Here is a 13,929-nt window from a genome sequence, read left to right as displayed (position 1 = left end):
CAGGTTTAGGAGGGGAGGGAGGAGAAGGGGGTGGAAGTCTTGGGGGATTTGTTCGTGGACCAGCGATTGGCGAGCTTGGCGTTGTCGGAGAAATCTGGGATCTCGCTTTCTGAGGCGTTTAGATGCCTACAGAATGTGAAATGGGCCTTTCCGGGTGGGTGAATTACCCACCGCTTCGTGTGGCTTAACACAGCTGAAGGTCGTGCACAGGGCTCATTTGGCGAGCTGTCGGATGAGCAGGTTGTCTGTGAGAGCGGGGGACAAGTGCGGGCGCTGTGGGAGGGGTCCAGCTAACCTCGCGCACATTCTCTGCACGTGTCCTAAGCCCGTCGGGGGTTCTGGGTCTTCTTATTTAGCACCATGTTGCCAATTTTGAATATTGAATTGGAGCCTTGTCGCATGGGGGCCATATTTGGGGTGTTGGACTTGCGGTAGCTGCAGACGGGAGCGGGGGGCTGATGTTCTGGCCTTCGCCTCACTGATTTCGAGAAGGCGAGTGCCGCTGGGCTGGAGGTCAGCCTCTCCACCCAGCACCTTGGTGTGTCCGGGGAATCTGATGGAATTTTTACACCTTGAGAAAGTCACATACATCGTGAGGGCGGCAATTGAAGAGTTTTGCCGAAGATGGCCGCTGTTTATTTGATACTTTAACAAGCTGGTCACGGTTAGTTGCTGGAAAGGGGCGAGGGAGTTGGGAATTGGGGGCTTTCTGTCATGAATCTTTTAGCCTAAGTGGGATGAAGGGGTTTGTGTTGTTTTATTGTTATGTATAAAATGGAATATGTTTGAGTGAAAATATATTTTTTAATAAGATCATGCCTAACACTCGCTAAATCCACTTTCCTGCCTTATTTCTGTAACCTTTAATTCCCCTACACTCCGAGGACAGGTACAGCACGGGGTTAGATACAGAGTAAAGCTCCCTCTACACTGTCCCCATCAAACACTCCCAGGACAGGTACAGCACGGGGTTAGATACAGAGTAAAGCTCCCTCTACACTGTCCCCATCAAACACTCCCAGGACAGGTACAGCATGGGGTTAGATACAGAGTAAAGCTCCCTCTACACTGTCCCCATCAGACACTCCCAGGACAGGTACAGCACGGGGTTAGATACAGAGTAAAGCTCCCTCTACACTGCCCCCATCAAACCCTCCCAGGACAGGTACAGCACGGGGTTAGATACAGAGTAAAGCTCCCTCTGCACTGTCCCCATCAAACACTCCCAGGACAGGTACAGCACGGGCTCCCTCGACACTGTCCCCATCAAACACTCCCAGGACAGGTACAGCACAGTGTTCGATACAGAGTAAAGCTCCCTCTACACTGTCCCCATCAAACACTCCCAGGACAGGTACAGCACAGTGTTAGATACAGAGTAAAGCTCCGTCTACACTGTCCCCATCAAACACTCCCAGGACAGGTACAGCACAGTGTTAGATACAGAGTAAAGCTCCCTCTACACTGTCCCCATCAAACACTCCCAGGACAGGTACAGCACGGGGTTAGGTACAGAGTAAAGCTCCCTCTACACTGTCCCCATCAAACACTCCCAGGACAGGTACAGCACGGGGTTAGATACAGAGTAAAGCTCCGTCTACACTGTCCCCATCAAACACTCCCAGGACAGGTACAGCACGGGATTAGATACAGAGTAAAGCTCCGTCTACACTGTCCCCATCAAACACTCCCAGGACAGGTACAGCACGGGGTTAGATACAGAGTAAAGCTCCGTCTACACTGTCCCCATCAAACACTCCCAGGAAAGGTACAGCACGGGGTTAGATACAGAGTAAAGCTCCCTCTACACTGTCCCCATTAAACACTCCCAGGACAGGGACAGCACGGGGTTAGATACAGAGTAAAGCTCCCTCTACACTGTCCCCATCAAACACTCCCAGGACAGGTACAGCACGGGGTTAGATACAGAGTAAAGCTCCCTCTACACTGTCCCCATCAAACACCCCCAGGACAGGTACAGCACGGGGTTAGATACAGGGTAAAGCTCCCTCTACACTGTCCCCATCAAACACTCCTCCCTACACCCACTGCTACATATCCCCAATGTACCTGTTGCCTCTGGTTACGATGACCCCATTTTCTGTGGAGAAGGCATCTGTTGGCAGTCCCTGGATATTCCAGTCTCGCACTGTGGTGGGATTCGAGAGGAAGTTTGCAAATACAAAGTCAGGAGAGTAGGGAACGGCCCTCATGTTGATCTGTGGGAAATATCATTCAGTGAGTTTGACTGCAGTCCAAACTCCTCCAGTAACACTGGCCTTGGTAACCTCAGCCAAGCAGGGAGGTCCCAGAAAAGGAGCAGTTAGAAGATGATAGGACGCGAGGAGTCCGGATTTCTGTACAATCAGCAGGAGGGACAGAAAGTTCCTTTTAGCTGGATCATTCTAGTGGAGAGAGACAGCAGCCATTACCAGGTCGACACTTCCTCATGAACAGAGATGCTCCTGTTATTCCTTTCACTCTGTGGGGCCAGCAGCAAGGAGCAGCTGTTAGGATGTTGGGAATCCCAAAGGCAGCACATATACACCTCAGTATACAGGTACACTGGTACACGTCAGTACACAGGTACACCTCCGGACACAGGTACACCTCCGGACACAGGTACACCTCCGGACACAGGTACACCTCCGGACACAGGTACACCTCCGGACACAGGTACATGTCAGTACACAGGTACAGCGCAGTACACATGTACACCACAATATACAGGTGCATGTCGCAGGTACAGCGCAGTACACAGGTACACCACAATACACAGGTACATCACAATACACTGGTACATGTCATAGATTTTATCATAGAATTTACAGTGCAGAAGGAGGCCATTCGGCCCATCGAGTCTGCATCGGCTCTTGGAAAGAGCACCCTACCCAAGGTCAACACCTCCACCCTATCCCCATAACCTAGTCTAACACTAAGGGCAATTTTGGACACCAAGGGCAATTTGTCATGGCCAATCCACCTAACCTGCACATCTTTGGACTGGGGGAGGAAACCGGAGCACCCGGAGGGAACCCACGCAGACACGGGGAGAACGTGCAGACTCCGCACAGACAGTGACCCAAGCCGGAATCTATATTCTATGTTCTATGTCAGGACACAGGTACACCTTTGTACACAGGTATATCACAGTAACAGGTACACCTTTGTACACAGGTATATCACAGTTACAGGTACACATTTGTACACAGGTATATCACAGTAACACCTTTGTACACAGGTATATCACAGTAACAGGTACACCTTTGTACACAGGTATATCACAGTACACAGGTACACCTTTGTACACAGGTATATCACAGTAACAGGTACACCTTTGTACACAGGTATATCACAGTACACAGGTACACCTTTGTACACAGGTATATCACAGTTACAGGTACACCTTTGTACACAGGTATATCACAGTAACAGGTACACCTTTGTACACAGGTATATCACAGTACATAGGTACACCTTTGTACACAGGTATATCACAGTACACAGGTACACCTTTGTACACAGGTATATCACAGTAACACCTTTGTACACAGGTATATCACAGTAACAGGTACACCTTTGTACACAGGTATATCACAGTAACAGTTACACCTTTGTACACAGGTATATCACAGTGCACAGGTACACTTTTGTACACAGGTATATCACAGTAACAGGTACACCTTTGTACACAGGTATATCACAGTAACAGTTACACCTTTGTACACAGGTATATCACAGTAACAGGTACACTTTTGTACACAGGTATATCACAGTACACAGGTACACCTTTGTACACAGGTATATCACAGTACACAGGTACACCTTTGTACACAGGTATATCACAGTACACAGGTACACCTTTGTACACAGGTATATCACAGTAACAGTTACACCTTTGTACACAGGTATATCACAGTAACAGGTACACTTTTGTACACAGGTATATCACAGTACACAGGTACACCTTTGTACACAGGTACACTAATAACCTGGTGATAATAGTCAGCAACAACACACAGATACAACACACAAGATGTGGGCTGTCTGTAATAATGATATAGGATAGCTGATATCTGACACTCACCTCCTTCATCCAGATGTCACTAACAATCTCCTCCCGATAATTCGAGAGGAATGGGCCCATGTAAGAGAGGAAGGCCGAAGCCAGCAGGCAGTCTCCAACCAAGTAACCCATATCTGATTCCAGGCCCTGGCAGGAAAGAGAAAAAGCTGTGTGGGAGCTGGCCATTCGAGGGTGAACAATGCAAAGTAACCAGTGTGGTACAGATTCCAGAGAGAGGTTCCATCGTCATTAACAGCAGGAAAAACCTTTCGACCCTGGCTACCTCACTGTGGCCTTGACATTCTGCTCCTTCAAATTCACTTTGCACACAGCAGGGACAATACATTCCTGCTGCCTCATCAACTCCCCATTTTCAACATCCTTTGAGTAACAGCGAGATGAAATGTTTCATTTTTACACATCGTGCATGGTCTTCCTTTCGGTTTGTGGTCCATCCAAAGCAACGCCCCAGTGGGGGTGCAGGGTGCATGGTAGCAGCAGAATTTGCCTTTGGTGCCCCGGGGGAGGGGGGTCTCTGTTGGTGTTGGGTGACCAGTGATAAGCGACGGAATTTCTAACTGTCCTTGGGTGACACACTGAAAGGGATTTTGTGCTATTTCCACCATCTCAGAATGCACCTAATGCTGGTAGCACATTGCGAACTCTCAAGAGAGTTCATGACGTCCGTCTTTCAACCCTGGCACCCCCTCCAGCAGTCCGGTCACCGGAGGAGGGGAAAACAGCGGGCCAGCAGAAGAGAGCACGCACAGCTCAAGCTGCAGGGCAGACAGGGAGAAAGGGGAGTGCTAAGATCAAATACGCCACCTGAGGGTCGGGGTCGGGCTTCCTTACTGCATGGGGTGTCAGTCTGTTCCAGAACCTGTACAATAAACACGAATGTCAATCTATATAATGTCAAAAATGCCAATAAAAAGATTTGTTTAAAAACAGAAAAGGGTGTTATATTACTTTATGCAATACATGTTACTCATTTGCTTCTTGCTAGGATGATCTTTAACTCGATGTTGATTAACACTCGTAGTCTTCCAATTGGAGCAAATACTTTATTGAGTAACAAATAAATAAACGGTGAGTTTGTTTTCTCTCCAACACTTATACCAGATGTTAAATAAACAAGATTGATTAAGAATTAACTCTGATTAACTACACCTACACTCTGAGCTCTCTCTACCTCTGGTCACCAGTCACTGTCCACATGAAGGGACGGATCTTGGCTTGAGTCTGACTTTTTATACCCATCTCTAGTGCTGCCATCTAGTGATTATTTCGCTGTTATGCCTTTACATTAATCCCTTGTGTATGTACAGGTATGCAGATCACTACAAGGGGAGTGCTGAGGGGAATCCTGGCCCCTCTGATAGAAAGCGTAGGCCCTGTTTTTAACACATTGGCTGTTCTTGGAGGAGCAGCACGGCAGGAGTTCACACCTCTTGCAGGGAGCTGTGTGACCGGTGAGCCAAGTCCACGCGAGCGCCACGCTGCCTTTTGCCATCAAGCTGACTGCAACCCTCAATACCGTTAGAAGGGTGTTCCTTCTTGGCAGCCACGCTCAGTCAATCTGCAGCCTTGCATGAATCGGAAGACTGAAGCCACATTCGCTAAGCAAACACTGACATCAAATGCAGAGGCTGTAACAGCTTCAGGATAGGGCAGTTGGGGTTTGCCCTGCTGGGGGGCTCCGCTCCCCCCCACTCCCCCCCACTCCATGTCAAGAGCATCACTGACTGCACCATCTCACGCTGACACCTCATTCAGACAAGCCCCAGCACCGTCACCAATTGCAGAGGCTCCTTCACCACTAACAAGCAGAGGCCAGTAGGCCACAGTTCTCCCAATCAAAGGGGTGTCCATCTGGGGCGTTGGCGGTCCCTGACGCCTCCCACATGGGCCCCCCCATGGAAAAAGAAAGCAGGAAAAGAAAGGAATGGAAAGGGAAGGAAGGAAGGGCAGGAGGGAGGAATGGAAAATAAGGAAGGGAAGGAGAATCTGCAAGGAGAGAGAGAGAGATGGAAGGAAGTCGAGTCCAGTTGGTCACTCTGCACGGTTACTGCATGCTCCCCCTCACCTTGACCGTCTCTTCCCACCGTCCTTTCTCTGCGGCTAAACCCGACAGCAGCTTAGCCGCACGGTCCAGTTTGATCTCCATCTCCTCTGACCTTTTGCGGAGTTCTTCCTTTTGAGCCAGCTTTTCATCGTATAGCCTCTTCAGAGTGTCCAGCTTCTCAGCTACCTGACAGGGGAAGCAGTAAAGCACGTTAAAAATGACCGGCGCCGCGGCCTCGCGCCCGTGGTAACCAAGGGCTGCACGCTTGGGCACATTTTACCAATGACCATGTTTGAAACAAATGGGATTGCAGGACCAGAGGTGAAAACCGCGACCCACCTGTCAGTCTCTGTATCTCACACACACGCCACTCCCTTTCAGACAAGTATCTGTCTAGCTCACTTCTCAATTCGGCAGTAGTGCTTCCACGCTCGTGTGACGAATGTACGAAAGTGGTATGTGTATTCACAGGATCACGCATAAGGGACTCTTCAGCCCATCGAGTCTGCACCGACTTGTGTAAAACACCTGCCCTGATCACCTAATCCCATTTGTCAGCACTTGGTCCAGAGCCTGCAATGTTGTGACTTTAATAAGGATACGGGGGTCCACACTGAGTACAAGAAACAACTTTGATTTATTTACAAAAAGATTTTCCTCAAATCCCCCCAAAACCTCCGGCCCCTCACCTTGAACTTGTGTCCCCCTCGTAACAACCCTTCAACTCAGGGGAACAGCTGCTCCCTCTCCACCCTGTCCGTGCCCCTCAGAATCCTGTCCACCTCGATCAGGTCGCCTCCTCAGTCTTCTATGCTCCAGCGAAAACAACCCCAGCCTATCCAACCCCCCTTCATAACTGAAATGTTCCACTCCAGGCACCAACCTGGTGAATCTGCTCTGCACCCCCTCCAGTGCAATCACATCCTTCCTATAATGTGGTGACCAGAACTGCACACAGTGCTCCCGCTGTGGCCTCACCAAAGTTCTGTACAACTCCAACGTGACCTCCCTGTTTTTGTAATCTATGCTCAGATTGATAAAGGCAAGTGTCCCAAATGCCTTTTCACCACCCTATTAACCTGCCTTCAGAGATCTATGGACAAACACGCCAAGGTCCCTCTGTTCCTCGGAACTTCCCCGTGTTAGGCCATTCATTGAGGAGAGAGGTGCCGTCTTTCCTGAGCTACCGCCCCTGGGATAGCAGGACAAGGTACTGTGGAAGGGGGATATAGGGGAGGGGAAGGTGTCCGAGGTCTACAAGGAGTTGACGGAATGAGAGGGGGCCCTGCTGGGGGATATAAAGTGTAAGTGGAAGGAGGAGCTGGGAAGAGAGGTGGAGGCCAGGATGTGGGCCTAGGCCCTGTGGAGGGTGAATGTGTCCTCATCGTGTGCGAGGCTAAGCCTCATTCAGTTTGAGGTAGCAGAGCACGTATGACGATAACACAGATGAGTCAGTTTTTTGAGAGGTTGGAGGATGTGTGTGGGCAGTATGCGGGGAGGTCCACGAGTCACGCCCACATGTTCTGGGCATGTCCAAAGCTGACGGGGTTCTGCCAGGGGTTTGTGGATGTGAGGGGGGTGGGGCGACCTGGTGGAATCCCTGAGGCTGGAGAAGGTCAGGTTCGTCCTGAGGGGGCCGGGCAATGGGTTCGCTCGGAGGTGGAAGCCGTTCATTGATTTCTTTCAGGATTGAGGTGTCGGCAAAAGGGGGTGGGGTAGGGGTAAGGGGGTTAAAATGGGGACGGCAGGATGGGAGAAGGGGGTGACAGTAGGGAGCGGGGGGAGGGGGGGGTTAGTTGTTTACAATGTGGTACGATTTTTCTTTTGTTTGTGCACCGTTTCCCGATTATACGAACTCTACTGACAGGTGACATGGGTAATTTTGACATGAATCACCTGACTCAATATTCGCTCATTCCGATGACAAAGCCGGTGTCTGTGGATGAGAAGTGAGGTTTAGCTGTGATGCCCCCACAGGCGAATAGGCTCTGAAGCATGACAGCCTGAATGCGGATGGAATCAAGCTGCAGAATGCGCTGGCAGTTTTGAGAGGGAGGATGAGAATCTGGAGCAAAAAGAACCCCTGGTGTTTTGGTGAAAGTTTGCTCAGTTTGACTGGAAAGGTGATTTAACCTCCAGAAAATAAAACTGTAAAGGGTGCGGACAATGGGCTGAGGGAATGTAGTCGAGGAGCTTTCTATCGCTTCCAGTGAGCTGCAAATAGGAGGTGGAGGATTAACAAAGCAGCAAGTTACAACACAGCAGCACATAGCTCTCTTAAAACTTAGCCACGTTACGACACGGCAGCATGCACCTCTGAACTTAGCCACGTTACAACACGGCAGCACGCACCTCTGTTAACTTAGCCACGTTACAGCACAGCATCACGCACCCCTCTTAACTTAGCCACGTTACAGCACAGCATCACGCACCCCTCTTAACTTAGCCACGTTACAGCACAGCATCACGCACCCCTCTTAACTTAGCCACGTTACAGCACAGCATCACGCACCCCTCTTAACTTAGCCACGTTACAGCACAGCATCACGCACCTCTGTTAACTTAGCCACGTTACAGCACAGCATCACGCACCCCTCTTAACTGAGCCACGTTACAACACGGCAGCACGCACCTCTCTTAACTTAGCCACGTTACAACACGGCAGCACGCACCTCTGTTAACTTAGCCACGTTACAGCACAGCATCACGCACCCCTCTTAACTTAGCCACGTTACAGCACAGCATCACACACCTCTGTTAACTTAGCCACGTTACAGCACAGCATCACGCACCTCTCTTAACTTAGCCTGTGCATCAGCGAGGGAAGCCTGCTTCTCTGCGAGCTGGGCCATGGCATCCCGGAGGCGAATCCGTTTGGGCTCAACCACACGGTACAGTCTGCCGTACAGCTGTGGGGAAAGGGATGGAGAGAGGGTAAGTTAGAGACATGTAAGAATTCACTGCAGGCCCAGTCAGTGTCAGGGAGAAACACATTGAAAACCTCTTTCAAAGGGTCTTTATAGCTCGCTCTCCATTACACAATGTCAGGCGGTAAAGCAGTCCGTGCACCCAGATACAGCAAGGCCCGGCCAACGTGCAAGCTTGGGGGGATAAATGGCAAGTCACGTTTGTGCCACACAAGTCCCAGGCAATGACCATCACCAACAAGAGATTTTCGAACATTCAATGGCCTTACCTTGTTGAATCTCCCACTATCGATCTCCTGGGAGGGATTACCATTGCACAGAAACTGAACTGGACCCAGCCGCATTAATACTGTGGCTACCAGGGCAGGTCAGAGGCTGTGAATCCAGAGGCTGGACCAGGCCGGGGTACACACGGTAACCCCACCACCTGGAGGTTCCCCTCCAAACCACTCACCACCCTGACTTAGAAACATATCGGCCATTCGTTCCTTCGCTGTTGCTGGGTCAAAATCATGGAACTCCCTCCCTAACAACACGGTGGATGTACAGTGTTTCAAGAAGGCAGCTCACCACCACATTCGCAACAGCAGTTAGGGACAGGCAATAGATGTTGGCCTACCAGCAACGTACATTCCAATCTTCTAGGGGCAACACGGGAGCACAGTGGTTAGCACTGTTGCTTCACAGCGCCAGGGTCCCAGGTTCGATTCCCGGCTTAGGTCACTGTCTGTGCGGTGTCTGCACGTTCTCCCCGTGTCTGTGTGGGTTTCCTCCGGGTGCTCCGGTTTCCTCCCACAGTCCAAAGATGTGCAGGTTAGGTGGCTTGGCCGTGATAAATTGCCCTTAGTGTCCAAAAAAGGTTAGGTGGGGTGACTGGTTTATGGGGATAGGGTGGAGGTGTGGGGCATAAGGGGGGTGCTCTTTCCAAGGGCCGGTGCAGACTGGATGGGCCGAATGGGCTCCGTCTGCACTGTAAATTCTATGTTCTAGCGTTGATCTCCCATCGATGGAGACCAGTGACTGTTGATGAAAGCATGGATCATCAATCAGAGCAACAGCTCATCCTCACTGAAACCAGGCCAAGGAACATCCAACAATTCATCTAAACGGCGTTTAACTTTATTCATCTGGATCTGTGATTCATTCACAATTTGGTTCAGAGCGAGATGGTCAGCGAGAAAGAGGGATTCAAACAGAGAAGCTAAGACAAGGGTCAGATATTGAGAACTTGATGGAAAAAAGAGCAAGGGGGACAAAAGGAAGCAAGGAAGAGAGGGAAAGCATAGTGAACGAAGAGAACGTGTGCAAGCAGGAGGGAAATGGGTAAGTGAATGCCAACTTACCTCCATGGCCAGAACCCACATGCACAGGGACTTGGCCGCTACAGACACGCGGCCCACAATCTCTGGTTGGAAGTCTGGTTGAGCACAGTACGTCCCGATTTTCTTCAGTACTTTATCCGAAATGTTGTCCTTGTCGAAGTTAATGAGCTGCTTAATGAACGTTCCCTCACCTGAAAAATACAGATTAACCTCCATAAAACTCGATGAAAACACGTCCGTTCATCAAACACGGACTAAAATCCACCACCTCATCATAAACCGACAGCGAGTCTCGGATACCCCGGCAGGGATCAGTCTCGGATACCCCGACAGGGATCAGTCTCGGATACCCCGACAGGGATCAGTCTCGGATACCCCGACAGCGATCAGTCTCGGATACCCCGACAGCGATCAGTCTCGGATACCCCGGCAGGGATCAGTCTCTGATACCCCGACAGGGATCAGTCTCGGATACCCCGACAGCGATCAGTCTCGGATACCCCGACAGCGATCAGTCTCGGATACCCCGACAGCGATCAGTCTCGGATACCCCGACAGGGATCAGTCTCGGATACCCCGACAGGGATCAGTCTCGGATACCCCGACAGCGATCAGTCTCGGATACCCCGACAGCGATCAGTCTCGGATACCCCGACAGCGATCAGTCTCGGATACCCCGACAGCGATCAGTCTCGGATACCCCGACAGCGATCAGTCTCGGATACCCCGACAGCGATCAGTCTCGGATACCCCGACAGGGATCAGTCTCGGATACCCCGACAGCGATCAGTCTCTGATACCCCGACAGGGATCAGTCTCGGATACCCCGACAGCGATCAGTCTCGGATACCCCGACAGCGATCAGTCTCGGATACCCCGACAGCGATCAGTCTCGGATACCCCGGCAGCGATCAGTCTCGGATACCCCGGCAGCGATCAGTCTCGGATACCCCGGCAGGGATCAGTCTCGGATACCCCGACAGGGATCAGTCTCGGATACCCCGGCAGCGATCAGTCTCGGATACCCCGGCAGGGATCAGTCTCGGATACCCCGGCAGGGATCAGTCTCGGATACCCCGGCAGGGATCAGTCTCGGATACCCCGACAGCGATCAGTCTCGGATACCCCGACAGCGATCAGTCTCGGATACCCCGACAGCGATCAGTCTCGGATACCCCGACAGCGATCAGTCTCGGATACCCCGACAGCGATCAGTCTCGGATACCCCGACAGCGATCAGTCTCGGATACCCCGACAGCGATCAGTCTCGGATACCCCGACAGGGATCAGTCTCGGATACCCCGACAGCGATCAGTCTCGGATACCCCGACAGCGATCAGTCTCGGATACCCCGACAGCGATCAGTCTCGGATACCCCGACAGGGATCAGTCTCTGATCCCCCGACAGCGAGTCTCTGATCCCCCGACAGCGAGTCTCTGATCCCCCGACAGCGAGTCTCTGATCCCCCGACAGCGAGTCTCTGATCCCCCGACAGCGAGTCTCTGATCCCCCGACAGCGAGTCTCTGATCCCCCGACAGCGAGTCTCTGATCCCCCGACAGCGAGTCTCTGATCCCCCGACAGCGAGTCTCTGATCCCCCGACAGCGAGTCTCTGATCCCCCGACAGCGAGTCTCTGATCCCCCGACAGCGAGTCTCTGATCCCCCGACAGCGAGTCTCTGATCCCCCGACAGCGAGTCTCTGATCCCCCGACAGCGAGTCTCTGATCCCCCGACAGCGAGTCTCTGATCCCCCGACAGCGAGTCTCTGATCCCCCGACAGCGAGTCTCTGATCCCCCGACAGCGAGTCTCTGATCCCCCGACAGCGAGTCTCTGATCCCCCGACAGCGAGTCTCTGATCCCCCGACAGCGAGTCTCTGATCCCCCGACAGCGAGTCTCTGATCCCCCGACAGCGAGTCTCTGATCCCCCGACAGCGAGTCTCTGATCCCCCGACAGCGAGTCTCTGATCCCCCGACAGCGAGTCTCTGATCCCCCGACAGCGAGTCTCTGATCCCCCGACAGCGAGTCTCTGATCCCCCGACAGCGAGTCTCTGATCCCCCGACAGCGAGTCTCTGATCCCCCGACAGCGAGTCTCTGATCCCCCGACAGCGAGTCTCTGATACCCCGACAGCGAGTCTCTGATACCCCGACAGCGAGTCTCTGATACCCCGACAGCGAGTCTCTGATACCCCGACAGCGAGTCTCTGATACCCCGACAGCGAGTCTCTGATACCCCGACAGCGAGTCTCTGATACCCCGACAGCGAGTCTCTGATACCCCGACAGCGAGTCTCTGATACCCCGACAGCGAGTCTCTGATACCCCGACAGCGATCAGTCTCTGATCCCCCGACAGGGATCAGTCTCGGATACCCCGACAGGGATCAGTCTCGGATACCCCGACAGGGATCAGTCTCTGATCCCCTGACAGCGAGTCTCTGATACCCCGACAGAGAGTCTCTGATACCCCGACAGCGAGTCTCTGATACCCCGACAGGGATCAGTCTCTGATACCCCGACAGCGATCAGTATTGTGTTTCCGAGGGATGGTTACCCCTTACTCTGTTTCGGACAGGGCACTTTAGATCATGCTTAAGGTTGAGCTGACAGAGATTGAGCTGACAATTATCCTGCTGGCATTCGGCTGGATAAATCAGTCACTCAACCCTTTCACACGTTTTGTTTCGCTGACGGAGTTCGTGGCAAAACAAACACACATATTACACCTCAAAAGAATGTCCCATCCTCCCAAACTCCCAAACCGTCTTCATCCAACCATCCTGCCAGCCAACATCAGAAACGAGGCTCTCACCCAGCTGCTTCTTGGCTTCTGCCCAGGTTGGCTCCGCTCCTCGGAGAATCATGACAGCTTGCATCACCGTCTCAACGAGGACAGGAGGGCGGCCGTATGATTTGATTTCAGTCATGTCCTTTTTGTTCAAGGACTCCAGAGCCTGGAAAGTAAAGAAGGATTGGGACAGCGCATTATTTCTCGGCTGCCAGCCTCACTCAAACCCCAGCAAGCTGCTCTGCGCTGCACGCACCTAGCAGTGGCAGGAAGGCAGCGACGCCTTGGTAAACCGTGAAGGACCTCAGAAAATAAGTTTTTTAGCATCGGAAAGGGTGCAGGGTGTGGTGTACTTTGTGTTGCTAAATTCAGGATGGTCGGCGTAGTGTTCACAAAGACCACAAAATAGCTTGAACTTGAACAAAGCTACAAATTTGTTAACACTACTAATTTGGATTTGACACGTACTCCTAGTAATACACATTTGATAATTAACATATAATCTACACTCACCTGCAACTAATCTCTACACTATAATAAACTATGATCTGCTCTTACTCAACTCTATTTACTTCAGTCTGCCTCTGGCTAACTCTCCCACGCACGAGGCTTAGCATCAATGCCTTATTAACTTGTAGCTGTAGCTCCATCTCGGGCAGCTAGGGTAGCACAGTGGTTAGCACAGTTGCTTTACCGCTCCAAGGTCCCGGGTTCGATTGCCGGCTTGGGTCACTGTCTGTGCGGAGTCTGCACATTCTCC

General features: G+C 51.7%; 1 protein-coding gene across 1 annotated transcript in view; it reads right to left on the bottom strand.

Annotated features, from left to right (window-relative positions):
- dnah2 (dynein, axonemal, heavy chain 2) overlaps positions 1 to 13,929 on the bottom strand; it is a 314,816-nt gene that overhangs the window by 89,047 nt on the left and 211,840 nt on the right. The window contains exons 63-68 of the mRNA XM_072493227.1: positions 13,194 to 13,335; positions 10,402 to 10,571; positions 8,924 to 9,040; positions 6,153 to 6,317; positions 4,088 to 4,213; positions 2,071 to 2,219 (exon numbers count right to left, since the gene is read on the bottom strand). Of these exons, the coding sequence (XP_072349328.1) occupies positions 2,071 to 2,219; positions 4,088 to 4,213; positions 6,153 to 6,317; positions 8,924 to 9,040; positions 10,402 to 10,571; positions 13,194 to 13,335 (869 nt within the window). The remainder of the gene's footprint in view (positions 1 to 2,070; positions 2,220 to 4,087; positions 4,214 to 6,152; positions 6,318 to 8,923; positions 9,041 to 10,401; positions 10,572 to 13,193; positions 13,336 to 13,929) is intronic.

This window comes from Scyliorhinus torazame, chromosome 31, assembly GCF_047496885.1.
Source record: "Scyliorhinus torazame isolate Kashiwa2021f chromosome 31, sScyTor2.1, whole genome shotgun sequence".
NCBI classification, from domain to species: Eukaryota; Metazoa; Chordata; class Chondrichthyes; order Carcharhiniformes; family Scyliorhinidae; genus Scyliorhinus; species Scyliorhinus torazame.
This window is presented reverse-complemented; position numbering and strand designations above follow the sequence as displayed.